Source organism: Planococcus citri, chromosome 2, assembly GCF_950023065.1.
Source record: "Planococcus citri chromosome 2, ihPlaCitr1.1, whole genome shotgun sequence".
In the NCBI taxonomy this organism is placed as follows: domain Eukaryota; kingdom Metazoa; phylum Arthropoda; class Insecta; order Hemiptera; family Pseudococcidae; genus Planococcus; species Planococcus citri.
Genome location: NC_088678.1, coordinates 64,347,265 through 64,368,307, shown reverse-complemented (window position 1 = coordinate 64,368,307; position 21,043 = coordinate 64,347,265). Strand labels below are relative to the sequence as shown.

Genomic DNA, 21,043 nt, shown 5'->3' with positions numbered 1-21,043 from the left:
TACATGATCCGTGCTATTTATATCATCCCGTGCGCGGTTTTACTTCCGCCGGGTAACAGTGATTACAGATTGTAACTTTCGATTAGCGACCAACTGATGATTTTGATTAGCGATTGGGTACCGTCTACTCGAAGGGTAAAGGGAAAGATTTAGATGAGTCACTTTTTTAAACCTTTGTGTTGCGGCGTTTTATAGTACGAGTAGGTAGTAGGTAGGTAGAGGTACCTATCAGAATGCTCCAACTTTGTAGTGAATTTGAATTTCATAAAAGCAATGACTGGAAATATATCACACAACATCTCACAAACGATCGCAACGGTGGTACCTTTTCAGTTTAAAAGTTAGAAAAATTTAGGCAGTCAAAATTTTCCTTGATTCCCTTGTTGGGAACCGAAAATGTAGTCCAAGAGTATCATGATAAAAATGTACTGAAAAAAACAGAAGGTTGGAACCGGTCCTACCCCTGTATTGAAAACTACCACTCTGCCGATCCTCAGCTGCTGCTTTTAAGCACAGCGAAACTCGACGTTATAGAGCGTTCAAGAGCGATAATGATTTTAAAAATGAGAAATTTTTCAAAATTGATCGTTTTTTAGATGAGGAACGTTTCACGCATTCAACTTATTAACAAAAAATGTTTCAAATTTCACAATTTCACATGGGTAGAACATTGTTTTTGTACTTTAAACTTTTTTCTTAGGTGGAATCGTTCAAGCTTAAAAAGAGAGAATGTTGATAAAACCGAAAATCAACTAGAAGAACTCCTCTCTTGAGGAAAAAGTCATGTAAAAGATTTGGCGGAGGGGAGGTGTACGATCGATAGACCTCTACGTGAAGACTCCGACTGCTGCGATTTAGAATTTTGTGTTTGAAATTTTTCCACAGATTTGAATTTTGGTCCACCCCCTTCCCCCCTTTGCAGTTCCTGAGGGTTGGATAACTAAATTTACAGTACATTAAAATCGTAATTTTCACCGCAAAATATATATGTACTTACCTTGATTTCGATACCATACCCGACTTTCATCCCATTTCCGTTGAATTTTAGCCTGAAAATATCCGCCCCGTGTGTGTCTGAACACCGAAATTGACCCAAAATTGGAATTCTGCAGTGAAAATTACTTTTGATACCATTCTTTCAAACGATCTGTGAGCAATGTTGCATCGTTTAAGCGTGAAAACAAGATGTTTAACAGTTCTACTAGTACTGCAGCTATAGTCCTGCTCAAGTCCTACTTTTCAACAATTTTATCCAAAAGTCTTGCATTTTTCCAATCAGGTTTCAAATTATCAAATTAATTTCTCCTTTTTCCGGAATTTTGAAAAAATTTCGTAGAAAAGCACTCATTAGTCGATTTTTTAAAATCTTGAATTACACATTTTTGAGAGCTTTTAAAATAACGAAGGATATCCTACATTTTATGTAAATCGCATATTAATTATCTCTGAGCGGATGCTAATTTTGCTGATATCAGCGAATGTTTCCGGTAGATAAGTAATCGTTTCATTTTTGGGTATTTTTGACGCAAATTTCAAAAATACATATATCCGCCGTACCTTCGTTGCTACGTATTTCCATGATTTATTATAATTTGGCTAACGGATGTTACTTTTGTAAAAATCAGTCAGTCTTCCTGGAAGTTGCTTATTCTTATAAAAAAAAGTATTTACTCAGGATATCCGCAGATAAGCGTGTGGAATTTTCTCGATAGGTACTACATATTTACTAATGCGCAAAAAAAAAGGTAGGAAAAAGAGTCAGCCTAATTTCGAAAAATTCGGGTGTATCCAAATCACGACTAATAATTAATTTGACTCGTATTTTGCCACATTACGAGTACAATAGTTAGCTCTCAATAGGTCATCCGCTCGATAATTTTGTCGAGAGCTATGTTATGATTAATTATTTTTATGCGATAATTCAAATAGAAGAAGTCTCTTTTCTTGTCCGACCTAGAATCTAGGTCGGACAAGAAAAGAGACTTCTTCTATTTGAATTCTTCACCTTATTCCCTTCGATTCTATGGGACCCATCCCCTTCCCAAGTTTTCAATATTATATGTATTGATTTCAGAGACAATTAAAAATAATCTTGGCAAAAATTGTTTGTTTTCATTCAATTTGAAAATTGAACTTTTTAATTTTCAAGCACTGAAATCAAATTTTAGGAAAAAGCAGTATAGTGACGTTTATTTTGAAAGTACATATTCCAAATAAGTACATATAGGTACTAAGCTTTCAACCTTGATTTTCTCAATTTCGATTTTCTAGCTTATGGAGGAGTGAACAGCTTTTATCCTTCGTATAAGAAGCACTGAGCACCGGAACATAAAAACATTTTTCATTGAGGCTGCACAGTAAAAATCCTCCAAGAAGATTGTTTTTTGTTGTTTGCTGCTTCTAGTGTGAATATTTCTGAGCGAAACCTCTTAGAAAATAACTACCTACTTACTTAATCAGGCTGCGCAGTTGAGGAATTTTATGGTAAAGGTACAAATTGAATCACATTTTTTCATCGTAGAGGATAGATTTTTGGGGAAAATCAAGGGCCCTGTGAAAAAAGTGGAAGAAAATAAAATTTGTTGGGCTTCAACTTTTCTACCAGTGAAATGGGGTAATTTCATATGTTGTATATTTTCAAGGAAGTATTCTTAATAGGAAGCTCAACTTCGTTGAATGGTTTATTTTTGAGGCGTCGCCATTCTACGAGTATATCAATTAGTATTTTCATAAAAATTAGTGCAAATTTACTTGACAATATTTTTTATTCAAAAAAAAAATCCTTTTTTAGATGAGAATTTTTACTGAAAAAAATCAAAAATTTGCTCTTCACAAGAAACCTTTTGAAATTTGAACAAATATTGCATGTTTGTGGGCTAAAACCAACCTACTGAATCCGAATTTCATCTTTTGGAGCCATTCTGGAGCCTCCAGCGCGATTTTAAATTTCTCCAGAAGACGTGAAAATCAACTTGGCCAGCTAAAAATCGACTTGCGGCTTATACTCGACCTGCTCAACGATTTCATCCTAATTTTGGCCGATTTCCAGGCGGACACTTCAAGTGTATTTTTTTTATCATAATTTTTGCTGGGAAAAAAGTACCTAACAAAATCAGCAATATTCTATTCGCAAGAAAATTCTTGAAATTCGAATGAATTGTTGTTTGTAGGCTAAAAGCAACCTTCTGAATCAGGATTTCATCATTTAATAGAGCCATCCTGGAGCCTCCAGTGCGATTTTCGAGCGCTTTAGAAGTTCGAAAAGTAGGTAAAAAAATGAAGACGTTTCTGTTCGCAAGAAAATTTCGGAAGCTTGAACGAATCAGTGTTTCTGCATTGAAACATCCATACTTGGACCGATTTTCTGGCAGACACCTGATCTGTGTGTTTTTTTAATCAGAATTTTCGCAAGTATAGAAAACTCATACTCAATAATTTCCTGTTCGCAAGAAAATGTTTGAAATTGCAGTTTAGTACCTAATTGCTGTTTCTAGACTAAAACCAACCCTCTGAATCAGAATTTTACAGTTCCTAGCCATTCTGGAGAAATCGAAAATGGCGTTAGGTGTTGATGTTCTACTATAAATTTTCAGTTGAATTTTGTTCAAATCACTCACTTGTAAGAATGTATTTTCATTGGTCGGGTCAAAATGATTCAACTTCTGTTGAAAATACTCATTCTCTGGTAATTTTGTCTCGCGAAATGTTTAGCTCATCCAAATTCCAATTATAAAATTCAGTATAAAGTGCAGAAACTGAAGAAAAAAGCAAATTAAAAATACCTATGTTGTCCCGCTCCCTTCCTCAACATTCAATAATGTCATCAAATAATAAATTTTCCTGCGCCAGAACAAAGTATGCTATGATTGCTATGGCATTGTGGTGTCCAGGGAGAATATGTAGAGGTTCCACCAATAATTTCTCATGCTGGTCATTTTGCCGACTTTTTTATTTTAAGGGGCAAACATTTTAGAAAGTGTATCCATATTCCATACCCAACTTGTTCATTCACAGCAATTTGCCTTATCCTTTTAATTTAAGGGACAAACAATTTCAAGCTGCTAGTCTGAGCAAAAATTGTTTAAAAATTTCTGCCCCTTAAAATAAAAAAATAGGCAATCTTCTCAACACGACAAATTCCTGCGGAGCGATCGCAGGAAGAAACTGGTTTGACATTTGTCACCATGTCGAGGGTGGCGGGTTATGGGACTGATTGTTGTTTTAAAAAGTAGGTATCAATGTATCATGATTTGTGATAATCAGAAACCAAAGACAATAATCACAAAGAACATTTTGCTTATAATTTCGTTGTAATTGTGGCGTCTTTCTGTCTTGAATTTGTTGAATTTATATTTTTTTCTTTCGTATTAGAAACTTTATAATGTGAAAGTTTTCATCTTAGTAAAGTGATGAAGGCACTGTGTGCCGAAACGTTGTGGCTATGTGTTTTTAACGTGTAATAATAATCAAGTCAAAATGTGTTATTTTTCTTTCTTTTTTATACTCTAAAGTTTTCATCTTAGGAAAAACATAAATAATTGTAATAAGAAAATATGCATTTTTTATTGGTATTAAATTAAATTAAAGAGTGTGGCAAAATCCATCTATAGATGGAGAAAAAATTGGCAAAAAATGTCACTTTAGACCAAATCTTTTTTTACAGTCTGTAATGCATTATTCTAGAGGAAGGTTGATTCCCAATAAATCTGAGGACTTGGTAGAAGTTGGATACCGCAACCAAATGCAGTACAAGTCTGGTGTACCCATTTTCTCTCTGAGGACAAAGAATAAAAGACGGGCAAAAGCAAATAAGTACTATGTATTCATTGTTGTAATTACAACTCTTTTATAAAACAATACATATAAGTAATTGATTGAATTTGTATTAATTAAACCTTTGAAAAAATAAATTAATAAATTAATTAGTAAAATCACTGAATGCTTCGAGTTTCAAGTCAACTCGACCAAAAGACTATCAAATAAGTAGGTATATGCAGCCACAAAAGAGGAACCATTCAAAACTCATTCCACTCTGATTTAGTCAGTTAGATATTTTCTTTTTACCTATCGCTCAATTCTCACAAATTATGAATTATGCATTATTGAAGAGTGCCTATGTGAATACAACTTTATCTACATATTGATTAATTCAAGTGATCGTTGGAATTCATTATTTAATTGAAGAAAAATGGAAGATGAGCTCGAAACGATCCCTGCTTTAAAGTTAGGCTTCAAACTCATTTTTCGATTTACTAATTTTGTAACCAAGATTGTAATATGGTTACGATTTTTTCACGAGCGTTCTTCATATCATCACTATCAGACTTATCGGATCCGTATACATCACCACAATGACCAGCTCCTGAAATATGGAAATTGGTTAACAGTTCATGTAAAAGATTAAACCTATAGAAAGGTGATAACATGAAATTGTGAATGAGTAGGAATACCTTTGATGTAAATGGTCTGGTAAAGAGCGTTTGGTTCTTCAGCGCGAGTAATTCCTGCAGCATGCCAAGGGTCAATGGATCCGTGAATGAATACGATGTTTCCAACGTTTATTTGAAATCCTCCGTAGAAAGTATTGGTTTCGTGAACTCCATTCTCCAATAACGAATCATTGTACCTGTAGACAGTTTTGTGGGATGATATCACTTAAAATCAACATATGCAAAAAAAACAACAAGTATAGGTAAACAGAAAGAACTCACTTTAGACCATATATGTTTTCGCACCGTTTAATGAAGTATTCTACAGGAATATCAGCTCCTAATGAATCCGAGGACTTATTTATAGTCTGATACCAACCGAATTCAGTACAAGTTTGATAAATCCATTGTCTAACTGAAATCAAAAATTGAACCATAGTTGAAATGACTACACAGACGTGACGTATTATTGTATTTGCTTGACTTGAAGATACCAACCGAAATCGTTAGGGTTGTTAGCATCTGTATGATTCAATAATTCGATATTATTTTTGTAGTCATTATCCAGACACTTTTGTCCGTTGCTTTTCATCTCTAATGCATTGGCTTCAGCGTACAATTGCAGCTGAACAAGAATTTTTAAAAAAATGCATTATTATTGGCGAAGAAATTATATTCATGTACATAGGTAAGATACCCTAAATTGCTTCAAAAGTTTTCAACTTTTCAAGACGCCGACGCTGCAATAAGCCTATACTAATTGTACTACTACTCGTAATGTATAGGTAGGTGAGGTACATACTGCTGAACCATCGGAAGATGTCATTATGTTGCAAAATTTTTCAATACCCTCTTTTAAATTATTCTGAATGTAACCTGCAATATAGAGCACTGTTTCGAACACTGTTGATATACTTTCCATATTGTTGTCCACTTTGTGGCATAGACTGAAACATGAATTTATTCAGTCGCTACCTTGTAGCTGGTTTTCGACACGTGGTTTTCAATTTGAACATTTTTGAGCACCATATCTTACTTGAATAGTTCTCTAATCTGTCCTCTACCTTCCTCACTTTTGATTAAACGGTCAAGTTCCTTATTAGCCTCGGCTACTTTGGCGGAACAGTTTGGTTTATAAAAGTCCAGCGATTCTTTGGCTACTTGGAAGTATTCTAAAAAAATGAGACGAACTTAGTATCTTTCATTTTTTTTTGAGCAGATTCAGTTGAAATGTTCGGTTCGGTGTTGGGGGGGGGAGGGTTGTAATTACATGATTATTACCCCATCGTGTGAGAGAATAACATTTAGTATAAGTAGATAGATAAAGTTTTCATGACCCATTGTGGTGGAATATTGTCTCATTCGACAAAAAAACATGCTCATTAAAAACTGGCTTCAAAATTGAACAATGGAAAAATCAACAATGATTTTGAAATAATGTTTTTACAACCCATTGTGTTTAAATATCTGGCTACCTATTTTATAAATAAATTAAAATTAATGCCTATTGTGAAGTTAATTTCTTGGAGATTTTATTTAAATACGAATTTTTACTAGGTAGGTAGAGGTACCTGCTATGAGATTTAAAAACATTTCTTCTGCTGAAATTTTATTATTCATCGTTTTTGTTCCCCCTCCCGCCATTGTGTTACAAGTTTCGTGTTCTTTTCTTTCTACCTTAAAGGCTGTTATAAGGTTGATAATGAATCTTTCATTGTGATTGGTTATTTTGTTAGTGAGGATTATATGTTAGGGTATTCTTATTCCAAAATTTGTTTACTTCAGTGGTGACTAAATTTTCAAGCCCAGTATGCCTTATACCTGCAATGAAAGCATTATAATTTATAAGTGCATAAATGTCAATTTAAAATGAATTTTTAAAAGTGGTCCAGAGTACATTTTTTAATGTCTAATTTTTTTTTTCAAGATAATTGTTCGTGTTAATTCCAAATTTTTTGGTAATTTCTAATAATTTTTTTATGTAGTGATTCTGAATGAATTTTTTTACAATTGAAGAGTGATATTCCAAAACTCGCTTTGTCCATTTTTATCAAAGTTGGGTTTTCAGTGGTGCCTGTTAGATGAAGTATTAACTCACATTCCTACATCATCAACCTACCAAAATGAGGTGTTAAACTCACCTAAATAGCCAATTCACTAAAAATTTAAAAAAGAATAATGTTCCAAAAGGCGCTTTGTCCATTTTTATTGAAATTTTTTTCAGCAGTATTTAGTGGATGAAATGTATACCTACACTCCTACATCATAAATCCACCCAAATAAAGTGCTAAACTCGCCTAAAAAGCCAATTTACCCGTTTAAAGGGAAACTGTTTTTCCTCTCTCCTGAAAAGTTGTGAAAATGGACAAAGCGAGTTTTGGAATATCACTCTTCAATTAGGTATTTTATTTTTAGTGCATTTTTTCACGGCCATTTCGATTACTTTTGTTTACAGTAATTTTGATTGGGAGTTTTTTGTGGTGATTTTGATGCGTTAGGTATTAGAATTTGATTTTCAATTAAGTAAGGTGATTTCAAATGTTTTTTTTGTGATTTAAATTTTTTGGTCATTTCTAATAATTTCTTTTATGTAATGATTCTGAATGAATTTTCCCAAAACTATAGGTATTTTTAGTGCATTTTTTCACGGTCATTTTGATTACTTGTGTTTATAGTATAATTTTGATTAAAGTTTTTTGTGGTGATTTTGATGTGTTATTAGAATTAAGGTAGATTTTTAATTCAAGTGATTTCAAATGTTGTTTTTTTGTGATTTCAATTCTCGGGGGGGGGGGGGGGGTATGAATGTGTTTGTGTTTGATTTTTAATGAGTTTATTAGAGATGAATTTGAGAAGTTTTTTGGGGGATGATTTTGAAATAATTTTTTTGTGATGAACTGATGAATGAACGTTTTATGTTGCTTTAAAAATTCCAATGAGTTTTTTTTAGTGCTGAGTTCAATGAATATTTTGGTGAATTTTCTTGAATAAATTTTTAGTGGTGATTTATAATTTAATTTTTCTTAGATTTCACAGTAATTCTTTTGTGGCAATTTTTCTTTTCAAAATGGTGATTTGAATTTCATTTCTTCAAGACGATTTGAATTTTTTTTGCAATTTTATATAAATTTTTTGGCGGTGATTGTTTTTGTGTCAATTTTTATTTTGAATGAGTTTTTAGTGTTGAATTCTATTTGTTGGTAGCTATTAATTTGTTTTTTTGGAGTTCATTAAGGTACAACAAATTAACTTTTTCGCAATTTAAAACGAAACACTTTTTTTCGGGATGATCTAGAATAAATATCTTGGGTGACGATTTTTTATTTTTAAAATTTTTTTTCTCGTAATTTCAAATAAATTGTTCTGTAGTGATTTTTTAATGATTTTTTTCAAATTTTTTCTTGAGAAATTCAAAAGGAAAAGGATGGTACGCATGAATCTAGTAATAGTAAAATATTGCTTGAAAAATACCTGGAAAATCTGCCTTAGCTAGAAGTGGGGCGCTCGAAGAAACTGCTCCGTGTACGAGATGGGGATACTTGAGCCGAACCCACGCAGCCAAAGTTCCTGCATACGAACACCCAAACACGATCCATTTAGTATCAGCAGATATATTGTATTGATTAGTTACTCCACGGATGAAATTTGCGATATCTGCTAGAGCCTGTTGGCTACTCAGGTGAACCAGATTCTCTGTGCTGGTGTCGCTGAAAATTGGGAACGAAACGCGTTAGGCATTCTAAATAAAATTAAATAAAGATGGAAGTACGAATCCATATTTGATTACTTATTTGGTACGCTTCGGCCATAGAATCGATGCTCCAAAGAAAAAAACGTCGCGTTGAACTTCTGCACGTATTTTTTCCATTGAAAACCGTCGTTGAAGTCTTGTGAAGCTTGCCATTCTCCATTTATCAACAAAAATGCTGGTCCACCTTTTTGGTGATGTTTCGCGACATTCCAGTAACGCTATAAGTGTTTAAACCTATCAGTGTATTGTTATTATTGAAGGATGAGGGGGGGGCTTTCATATGTGTTATTGTTAAGAGGTCCCAGAAGTCCATTTCATCAATTTTTTGCATGTCTACGAATTTTTTTAAACGAACTATGAGGTCAGCTTAGCTGATGGCATGTCAACAAAATTTATTCAAAGGGGTTGTGGCTTAGTTTTAGGAGTGTTGGATTGAAGAGGTTTGAATGTCATGGAAATGACAATGACAATGGTTCGATGTTTAGGTTGGCTCAGAGGTGGGTGAAAAAAAGTCAAATTAGGTTATTTTCTGGTTAATAGGTACCTACCTAAATATGTTGAAGCATTTATCAAATATCGAATGACTTACTTGTAACCAGGTTTCTTCGTTAGTTGGATCGAAATGATCCAGCTTCTGCACAAAGTACTGAGTCTTTGGCGAATCATCGGTGTTATCGGCTCCTGCTAGTTGTCGTTCATGCCAACGTTGATAAAATAATTGTTGATGACGCAAAAAGGCGGAAGAAAAGGCAAAATTCGAAACGAATAGTACCCATGTAATAGAACTAATTGTTTTCATGATGATCATAATGTTTGATGATCAAGAAACAGATATCACAACCGAAATGAAAATCGAACCGAAACGAAATTTGAGTCGTTTGAAATTGTATTGGTCAACTGTGCATTGTCGTGCATAATCCGTGCTATTTATTTATACCGTGCCCCGTTTTTCAATCTATGATATCCTTCGTTATTTTAAATTTTTCTAATTTATCTTACTGACAAATGATAAGGTAATCTCAATAATCATGATTTTATTTTTAAAACACGATTATAGGTACCTATTAGGGCTGTCGTCTATTTGTCAGTTTGATAAATTTGAAATGACGCGATGAGCAAAAAATGTGAAGTACGAAGGATATCCTACACACTTACTATCTGTGTGCGGACGCTAATTTTACTAAAATCAGCGAATCTTTCCGGTAAATTATATGAGATTAGTGAATTTTTGACGACGTATTTAAATTTAAGTACATCAGTTTGTATTGTTATCTTCATTGCTGCGTATTTCCATGATTTATTATCATTTGTCAAGCGGATGCAACTTTTGTAAAAATCAGCCAGTCTTCCCGGAAGTTGCTCTATTGCAGTGGAATTTTATAGTTTATATATTGTGAAAAAAGTATTTACTCAGGATGTCCAAAGATAAGCGTATCGAATACTTATCCTGGATATTATTTACTAATATGTAAAAAGCAACGTAGGAGAAAAAGGCGTCCGAATTACGAAAAATTCGAGTAGGTATGGTTCAAATCACAAGTAGTAAAGAAATTTGGCTCATATTTTACTACTTTACCAGTAAAAAAATTTAGCTCATATTTTACTACTTTACCAGTAAAAAAATGTAATGAGCATCTGGAGAAGAGCGTTCATCAGTTGCGCCTATTCAAAAGTGGCAAAAATATCAATCAATTACTGTGCAGATGCATTTTTCCAATGTACCTACTTTTGGAGACAGACAACATCGTACGTATTTTATGTTGTAAAATAATGCTCAACTAATATTTTGAAGTACATACCTACTTAGGTCACTGATACTTTCTTAAAAATTTCGAAAATTGCAATCCAAAACCCAACTTCAAGGCACAAAATGCTTCAAAAATGCTTGAAATATACATTTTCCTTGGAATAAGTTGGGTATTTTATTTTTCGCGAAATTTTAACCCGTTTTGATAGGTCGCTTGAAACATTTCCAAAAATCTCTGAAATCGCATGACTCTATTTCGAGGTTCAAAATGAAAACAGGAACCAAAAAAAAATTTCGGTTGAAGGTTACTGAAAGTTATTTACTTAGAAAAAAGTTCCGGTTAACGATTGGACCCAAATTTTGAAATTTTAGTTCCTGGTTAGGTTATGAGTTCCAAAAAAATTTACCGGATTTTTTTCGATAAAATGTTAAGGTTTGGGCCAATTTTTTTGAGTTCAAATTTTCGAAATACGTTATTGCCTGCTTCTACATATTTACATACTTAGATATTTAGAACTGTATAACAATAACAAACCTACGAATGAATTGTTTTGAATTGAAACCATTCCCTATTTCTATAAAATTGAAAAAAAAATTGTTTACTTATACTTACAAAAATAAATTATTAGTTTCTGCCTTTAAAAACTCTTTGATTCTTTCCTTCAAATTAAAAATGAAGTTATTTTTAAAATTGTAGTGTATAATGGATTTTTGTTGTAGTTTTGTCATTTTGTGTACAAAATTGAATGCCGAATTTCATGATAGGTACCTACTATTGTTGTTCATCATCTTTGTAACTAGAGAAGTGTGCAATTGAAGTTGGAAAAATGCATAGGTAATTGCATTTAGTTAAAAAGCTGCGAAAATGCAATGATTCGAAGTCAACAGAACCATCCATTTGAAACTCAAAAATCAGAACACTTGATTTAAAAAAAAAATTAATTAACAGAAAAATAATCTTAACCAACGGAAATTGTTTAAGGGTTACACGGAAAAAAAAATTATGGATAATTTTTACTATTTCATACAGTAACCGGATCCCATTCAAAAATATTGTGATTTTTACTATGAGATTAGTAAATTTTACTATGAAGAGTAATAAATTTTACGTAATTCTAGGTAAAATGTATTTTTTTGGCTGAGTAAAAATCACTATTATTTTTGAATGGGATCCGGTTACTATACTGAAATAGTAATTTTTATTGATTTTTTCCCGTGTATCTAGGTAGGTAGGTAAGTACGTACTACGTACAGTACAGGTTGAGGGTTAGGTTAGAGAAATTTATTTCAAATTTCGGTTATGGTTGTGGGCATTAGGCAGTGTAGGGTCATTCCACGTCAATTGGACCAAGAATTGGTAGGGGGGTTCGGCGATTTTTTTGAAATTTTTCCTGTGGAAAGACCTTCCGAAGGGATGACCAATGGCGCAAATCGCAGCCCTCTATCCCATTTTTAAAGGCAGCCAGGGGGTGTCAACGTTTTCAGTGAACCTAAAATATCATCCATTTCAGCAGTGGATTACTCGATAACCGAGATACCTACTAAAATTGAACTTTTCCCCATAGTTAGGGGGTTTGAAAGGCTTTTTGGTGATACCTCAAAAATTAGTTTTGCCACTTTTTTTCATACAAAAAATTAGCTCGAAAAGTTTCGAAACGTAGTTTTCATATTGTTCCGACTCTCAAAAATTCTGAAAAAAAATATATTATGGACAACTTTTCATGCTAAACAACATATTAAAAAATTGGAATGGTAACATGCTGCAAAGTTGATTTTAAAAAAATTTAAGTTCGCGAAAAAATTCGATTTTTTGATTTAAAACATGAAAAAAAGTTTTGATAGGTGAAGTTGACCCATTTTACCCCTATTTTTACGTATCTGTCGAAAAAGTTGAAAAAACCCCTTTCACTCGATGAAATGAACTCCTCACAAAAAAATCAAAATTCGAAAAAATTCAATTTTCAATTTCAATCATCAAAAAAAGTTTACATTTATTCAGTTGTCTTATTTTGATCTATATCACTTTATTTTGATCTCTTTCTGGCGTATTTCATGAAGAAATTGATAAAAATTACACTCACAACAAAAAAATAAACATTTGTTCATTTTTTGAATTTTTTAAAATTTTGATTTTTTTGTGAGGAGTTCATTTCATTGAGTTAAAGGGTTTTCTCAACTTTTTTGACAGATACGTAAAAATAGGGGTCAAATGGGTCAACTTCACCAATCAAAACTTTTTTTCAAGATTTAAATCAAAAAATAGCATTTTTTCGCGAACTTAAAATTTTCTAAAATCAACTTTGCAACATGTTACCATTCCAATTTTTTAATATGTTGTTTAGCATGAAAAGTTGTCCATAATATATTAATGTAATGTACTATTACTCAGAATTTGTGAGAGTCGGAACGATGTGAAAACTACGTTTCGAAACTTTTTGAGCTAATTTTTTGTACGAAAAAAAGTGGCAACACTGATTTTTATTATGTCACCAAAAAGCCTTTCAAAACCCCTAACTATGAGAAAAAGTTCCATTTTGGTAGGTACCGCGGTTATTGAGTACTCCACTGCTGAACTGAAATGGATGATATTTTAGGATCACTGAAAACTTTGACACCCCTTGGCTGCCTTTAAAAATGGGCTATAGAAAAAAATTCTTTTCGTTTTCGGCTCTGATTTTTTTTTTTGTTAGTTTTGCGTTTTACCTAAATTTTATTTGTTTTTTTTTTGTTTCTGTTTCGTTATAGTACATATATGTAGTTTGAAATAACGTTTTGCCTTAGCTGTTTTACCTTACGAATAGCGTTTTGCTCAAAATTACGTTTCAGCTCAGTATAAGTAAATGGGTGCAATTTATCGTTACTTTAAAAAAGGGGGTTAGCACGATAACAGTAGTGGGTTATCACGATAAATAAGTATTCACGATGAGAAAGAGGATTGCACGATAAAAAAGTGTATTTCACAATAAAAAAATGTATTGCGCGATTTCTTAAAAAACGAACGATAAATTAAGTGGTATCCACGATAAATATGATAGTAAGAACAATAAAAAATAAACAATTTCCACGAGAAGTTTTTGACAGAATGAACGATAAATAAGTGATGTCCACGATAAATAAGGATAAATGAACGATAAATAAGGATAAACGAACGCCAAAAAGTATAAGATTTTTGCGAGAGAATAAAAAATGAAGTGTTCTGGTACCTAGGTGCCTATTTCAATAAAGCTTCACGAGATAACGTCGGACGACCTCGTTTATGTTTTTGACCCAATGGGCTGGATTTTGCTGCCAAGGGAGAGTGGAAATTCGGTAAATTTTCACCTGAGCCTAATACTTTTTCTCGAAATGTCCCGATTCTCCTGTAATGGACTTGGAAAAATCACAGATTTTTAATGAAATTACGAAAAATTCTATTTTTTTACCTATTCGACGGCCTTTGCACCCCCCCCCCCTCTGGAGCCTCATTTGGGTTTCGAACCAAAATAACGTCAAAAATGAATTCTGGAGCCCAAAAAACGTATATAACGATACCCCGCCACTCGACTCTTCCAAAATATCACCCCCTTGCAGTTTGCACCCTCCTCCTGGGGCCCCCATTTGAGGTTCGAACCAAAATAACGACAAAAATGAATTCAGTGCCTCAAAATACCTATGTATCAAAAAGATTGACGTCCAAATTTGCATTCATTTCTGAAATATGATTTTTGACACCCTAAAAAATGAATCTGTTCCACTGTGTGCCAGCGTTTTCTTTTGTCAATGAAAAATATCGTGCTAATCAATGAAAAATATCGTGTTTATCAATGAAAATTATCGGGCTAACAACCTTTTTCAATAGTTGAAAAATGCTGTGCTTACCATCTAAACTATCGTTACTAAGCCATGTTTTATCGTTCAAATGGTTATCGTGCTAACCACCTTTTTTATCGTTCGATTATATATTTCCCTAAGTAAATCATATTTCAGAAAATAAACATGAAAAAACATGCTACGAAAAAGTAGGTGAAAAAAGAAATGAAACGAAAAAAAAATCGTTTTGTTTTGTTTACAAAATCTGCAGAAAATTGGTTTCATTTAACCCTTAAATGCCACTATAAAAAATTGATATTTTTTCAAAATTTTCCTGCGCTGTACTGCGATATTATAGCTCCCTGATACATGTGTGTAAATGTTCACCCTTTCATTTGACATGTTTGACTCATTGCCTACTTTCGTATTTTAAGGGGCAGAATTTTTTGAAAAAATGACATTTTTTTCATATTTTTTGACAATTTTTTGTGGCCAATCGAAAGCGGCTGGAATGAAACTACCGCCTGGTAAATATTTATGTATCCATGCTCTACCAATTTATATACAACAACTTGCCTATCTTTCTCATTTAAGGGGCAAAAAAAATGCAAACATTAAAAAAAAAATTTTGCCTCACTCATCTTAAAAAAATTCTGCCCCTTAAAATAAAAAAGTATGCAATATGCTCAACAGCGGAATTGAAGCGCAAGACAATACACACACATGTACCAATAGTCGTTACCACCTGAGCACTCTTTCCTTCCAGCGTAACGCACGAAAAACTGGTGTGGTGAAATTCACCACATAGTGGCATTTAAGGGTTAAGTAAGTAGGTATTTTGTTTCGTTTTCTTTTTCGTTTTGCGTTTTTTAACGTTTTTCGTTTCAATCGTTTTGCCATGACCCATGACGCCATGATTGGGGCTCCGGTTACATTTTTCAAAATTTTGGTCATGTTACGGATTACCTGGGCTACTTTTACTTATCGGATAAAAATTAAAAATTTAAATTTTCTTCCCAAAAATTTTGAAGTCAAATTCCAGTTACGGACCCGGGTTAGGCAAGGCACAATACGCGACCCTTTTGTGTATTGATGTCCAGAGGCGCATTATAGCATAGGCACTATAAGCAGCCGCTTAGGGCGCGACATTTCTGAGGGCGGCAAATTTATCGTGTTAAAAAAAATTGAAATAAAATCAATTGATCATCATGAAAAAAAAACCATGGATCCGACGTGAGTGGAAATGAAATTCAAGAATATCTGTAATCGAAAAAAAAGGTCAAGAAATTGAAGAAATTTTTTGATGAGACTGCTAATACTGATCAAAATTTTGATGATCCCAAGGAAAATTTTCTAGTGGATATGTTTTTACCAATTATTGATCATTTACTGTGAACTAGAATACCAAAAAAGTGCTTACACAAAATTTGTAGAAAATTTTTCATTCTTGAGCCAATTTCCAATCTTAAATAACGATGATGTAATTGCAGAAAAGGCCTTAATACTGATCAAAATTTACAAAAATAATACCTATTGGAGTTTGGAGAAGGATTTATTGTACGAGTAGTTACGATTTCAAAATAGTTACTATTTAAAAGAATTGAAATTTTGAAACAATTTTCAACTTTTCCGAAGATAGAGGTTTTTATTCTAATTTTGTTTTCTGTGAAGAGGATAAGACACTCATTAGCCACTACCCCCCCCCCCCCCCCGGACGACCACTGAATGATGGCAGAAAGGGCGGCTCTTTCAAATAGCTTTGAGCGACCAAATTCTTAATGCGCCTCTGTTGATGTCTTTGTGTAGTGTACATTTAGTGTACATATTACATATGTACTATGTATGTAGATGTACTATGTAGTGTGTACTGTGACCGTGACTGTGTCTGTGTAGTGAAGAGATTGAAATGCAGCTTTCCAGTCCAGCAGACGTGGGTGTAGTGGGGTGGGGTGTAGTATCAGTATTGGGATTGGGATGCGCTAAAAATGCCAAATGGTGATGCCTGATGCGCACTTCGTTCGTGGACAAAGGACATAAGGACAACCAAAAGGACAACGTGTTGTTGTTTTGTTGTGTAAGATTGTAGTTGTAGATTGTGTAAGATTGTGTAATACATATAACCCATAACAACAAAGACAAATGATCAAATGAATGATAGTTCGGCTTGTGAAATTCTCTCAAAGTAATTGATATTCAAGTATACTTGTTACGAAACTGAACTTGAATTTTTCATCGAAATACATACTAGGTAAGTGTTTCATTTTAAATTAAATTTTATAACTATGAACACGAGTTAGGCTATACTACGGTAAGATCTATTACATGGGTATAAATATGAAATAATGTAAGCTACCCTTACAAACCGTATCAACTGAAACCTTCTCTTTTTCCGCAGAAAGATTCCTGAAAAATCATGAATTCCGAAGACCATACTGAACCGAACGTTTCTCATAAAAAAGCGAAAAATTTGGTGAGAAGTCAGTTTTACGATGTCATGGTGAAAGTGGATACAGACGTTTATTGTTTGGATAAATTACAACTGGCGTGGAAATCCGACTACTTCGAAAGACTATTGACCGAGTATACTGACCAAGGAGAATGCAATTTGATAGAGCTACCGTTAATGGATACAGAAATATTCGCTGCCGTAGTTGATATAATATATGAACAGCCACTGAAGTCTGTATTAAACAGCGAAAATTTTATTACCTTGTTGATAGCTATGGATTATTTGCAAATGGGGATTGATCTGGAAACTTACGGTCATTTCTTACAAAGAAATTCGGTCCTAGATGTGAAAGTATTCAAACTGTACGACTTCGTTAAAGAGAATCCGAATTTGCGGTGCTTGTTACCGTACGTTTTGATGTATTTATCTACTCATTTGGCGGGTTTGCGAAGTCGCGAAGAATTTTTATCCTTGCCACTCGACGATATTACTCAAATAATTGGTACAAGTAGAGTCATCGGCCGCCTAGCGGATAAGGAGATGCGTGAAATTTGTCAAATTTGCGCCGAATGGATCCATTACGATTTAGAAAGCAGACTTCCTCATGCGACGAAGCTTGTGAATGCTGCTAAACGAAGATTTATTTATGCTAACGGTGTAAAAGATGTAGATTTCAACGCAAAACTGGCCAATGTCGCCGAACATATGAAGCTGGAACAAATTGCGAAACTACTTCACGAAGTTTTGAGTTATAATGGCGAAATCAATCCGGGTATGTACCACAGTTTATACATATTATACAGTAGTGAAATTCGTCATTATGTCGACGCGTGTTTTTCAATTTGAAAAAAGATGTATAAAAAAAATTCATGAATAGTTTCAATTTTTCTGAAATTCGCGTAATATGATGTGATCAGGGCTTGTGGGTACTTGGTGATTTTTCAAGTAACTTTTCGTTACTTTTTCAACGTCAAAATTGCTAGAAAATCTTACTTCTTTTCCAAAAGGTCACCAAGGCTTGCTTTTTTGCCAAAAATCGCCACTTTGTGTAGGTAATTAGTTTATACTCAATACTTATATCTAACAAAAATGTTTAAAGAAGCCGATATAGGTAGATTAGAATTTTGAAGATATTCATTGAATTTGTTTACTTTTTTTCAGCTGGCCAGGAGTTACAGGAACTTGAAGATGAAAGAATGTACGCCTTCGGCAGTCTTGAAAAAAACGAACGAAAAAAGTTGGAAAAACTTCTAGAAAACAACTATTTTTACGATATCGCTGTCAAAGTCGAAGATGAAATTTACAAACTCCATCGATTCAAATTAAATTCAGCGTCCGGTTACTTCGCCGACATTTTTTCTGCTGAAGGCTTCAACACAGACACTCAATGCACAAACGCAGCAACCCAGCAACCCATTAAAAATACCGAGTATTTACTCCGCGATGTCGATCAACCGACGTTTGAAATGATCATACAGTGTATCTATTTTGAAGAACTGCAATTAACATGTGAGACTATAACTTGTTTGTTGAAAGCTGCCGATGCAAGTAATTTGAAAATTGAGAAATTATTCGATAAATGTATATCGTGGATGAAAGAGAACATTGAAGAGGTTTGTTCCAAAGTCCTGATCATTGACGAATGTATTTCTAGATCATGGATCAAGGAGAATATTGAAGAAATATGTTCGGAAATTTTAATCAAACCTGAAATAATCAACAAGTTCCCGATTTGTTCCATTTCTTTCGATATGTTGAAAAATTTACTCTTGTGGTCTCCAGTTTGCTGTGATAATCCGCAAGAAATCGTCGAAATATGTTCCAAATGGGTTATGCATGATGTGAAAAATCGATACCACTTGATACCACAAATCGCCGTCGCTGTTAATCACAATCGTATGATAGAGTACGATGATTATAAAATGGAAGGACTTGTTGATTTAAACAACTTCTCAGAATAATTGATTCGCGATAAATTATGGATTATGTTAAGTTCCACTTCACTGGTTGCTTCCGCTACTAACAATTTGATGAAGAAAGGTGAGAGGGATGTTACCGAATTACCCGTGTTTATAGTGTGGACCGGCGATGACACAATCGTTCATATTCGAAATGCTGATTTAAATGAAATCGCATCATTTAGTTTTTTCTCATGTTTCAGCCCTAAGGTTACAGATATGTACTTTAAAGTATCCGCGACTTTAATCGAGGACAATTTATACGTTATGTTCACTGCAAATTGTTATTTTCGTGCGTTTTACGTGTATAATTTAGCATCGAGAAAATTGTCCTCTTTGAATTGCAGTCTAATTAAGAATATTCATCTATTACGAAAATACTCGCTGTTAAATTGTCGCGACCGAGTTTATTGTTGTTTTGAAGATGGTCATGTTTGCAAGTATTTGGATGAATTGAACCGCTGGATGATATTTTCGAAGGAGCCGCCGCTATCTGTTCGTTCAGATAAGGACCACGTGTGGTTCACAACCAATGGATATGAATTGTATAGAATGTATAAAAGTTCTGAGACATGGACTTACGTTGTCGAAGAATTCAATTTCCAACGAGACGTATGGTTGCCTTTGCCAGATTCGACATTAAATGTCCTCGATTTTCCTATCGATCTAATCAACATTAATGCAGGTGACATACTCGCTGTGATATTCCCTTCATACGTCATGTTATTCGACCTAAATACAAGATTGTGGCGTCAGATCTCCTTAGCAGTCAATATTACATCGAATCAATTTGCCTTAGTTCAGTGTCAAGGCGAACTTTTACATGTGTTCTGCAACAAACTGTATCATTGGTCTGGTACAGATCGAAGCTGGGTGTTGAAAAAAGAATTACCGTCGGGATCTGACTTACCAGTTGGTGTTTCGGAAATGTCCTACCCTTATAAGTATATTACTGCCGTTCATGGGTGGGGTAATTTAGAGCGTGTAACTTTGTGATTATCTAACTTTCATACACGTAATTATGAGACGTTGTTTTTTCGTTTTACTTATACTTACAGTTACGGAGAAGACTGATTTGATTATTTTATAACCTAACTAATTAAGACGTTGTTTTTTTCTGAATAATTATTTACGGAGGAGACTAATTTAATTATTTATGAAGAAGACTGATTTAATTTTTTTTTTTTCATGGAGAAGAGTGATTCAATTATCATTCTGTATTCAACTTGATCTAAGTAATTCGTTCGTCGGATTTTTAAAAACGTTGAAGTAGGTAATGTTCAAATCTACGAATAAATATTTTTTGTAAGAAAAGTTACTCTACTTACATGCCTTTGTTTGTTGAATCTTTGTTTGTATTAATCAGTAGTAATAATAATGATAGATAGATGATAATTTCAATTTTTAGATTTAGAGCGTGTAACTTCGTGATTAATTAATTAAGACGTTGTTTTTTCTTATTTATGGAGAAAACTGATTTATGTAGTTGCTCATGAGGTACCTACCTAACTGATTAAGACGTTGTTTTTTTTTTTTTGATTTATTACTTACGGAGAAGACTAATTTAATTACTTATGGAAAATACTGATTTATTTTTTTTATGGAGAAGAGTGGTTTAATAATTATAATTTAACATTCTGTATTCTACTTGATTTAATTTCGTTCGTCAGATTTCTAAAGTAATGTTCAAATCTGAGAATAGATTTCTTTTGTGAGGATTCAGAATACAAGTATCTAAGTATGTCTTTGTTTGTTGAATCTTGGTTGTATTAATTATTTTCCATCAACTAGTTACTGACATGAGATGACGTCTACAAGTCGTAAAAATAATGATAGATGTAGATGATTTCAATTGTTAGTATCTACAGATTTGAATAATGTTGAATGTATATGGGTACCTACCGTTAATTTCAAATTTTG

General features: G+C 33.4%; 2 protein-coding genes across 2 annotated transcripts; one reads left to right on the top strand and one right to left on the bottom strand.

Annotated features, from left to right (window-relative positions):
* Positions 1–4,801: 4,801 nt before the first annotated feature.
* On the bottom strand, positions 4,802–10,102 carry LOC135837019 (putative serine protease K12H4.7). The gene is made up of 9 exons (XM_065352141.1): positions 9,770–10,102; positions 9,217–9,398; positions 8,901–9,136; positions 6,466–6,601; positions 6,232–6,376; positions 5,928–6,054; positions 5,712–5,844; positions 5,451–5,626; positions 4,802–5,362 (listed from the first exon to the last, which is right to left on the bottom strand). Exons 1-9 carry the CDS (start codon positions 9,986–9,988, stop codon positions 5,253–5,255), a joined length of 1,464 nt encoding a protein of 487 aa, XP_065208213.1. The 5' UTR covers positions 9,989–10,102; the 3' UTR covers positions 4,802–5,252.
* Positions 10,103–16,634: 6,532 nt separating this feature from the next.
* LOC135837018 (uncharacterized) lies at positions 16,635–19,404 on the top strand. The gene is made up of 3 exons (XM_065352140.1): positions 16,635–16,964; positions 17,112–17,937; positions 18,327–19,404. The coding sequence occupies exons 2-3, from the start codon at positions 17,130–17,132 to the stop codon at positions 19,124–19,126; spliced, it is 1,608 nt and encodes a 535-aa protein (XP_065208212.1). The 5' UTR covers positions 16,635–16,964; positions 17,112–17,129; the 3' UTR covers positions 19,127–19,404.
* Positions 19,405–21,043: the final 1,639 nt, after the last annotated feature.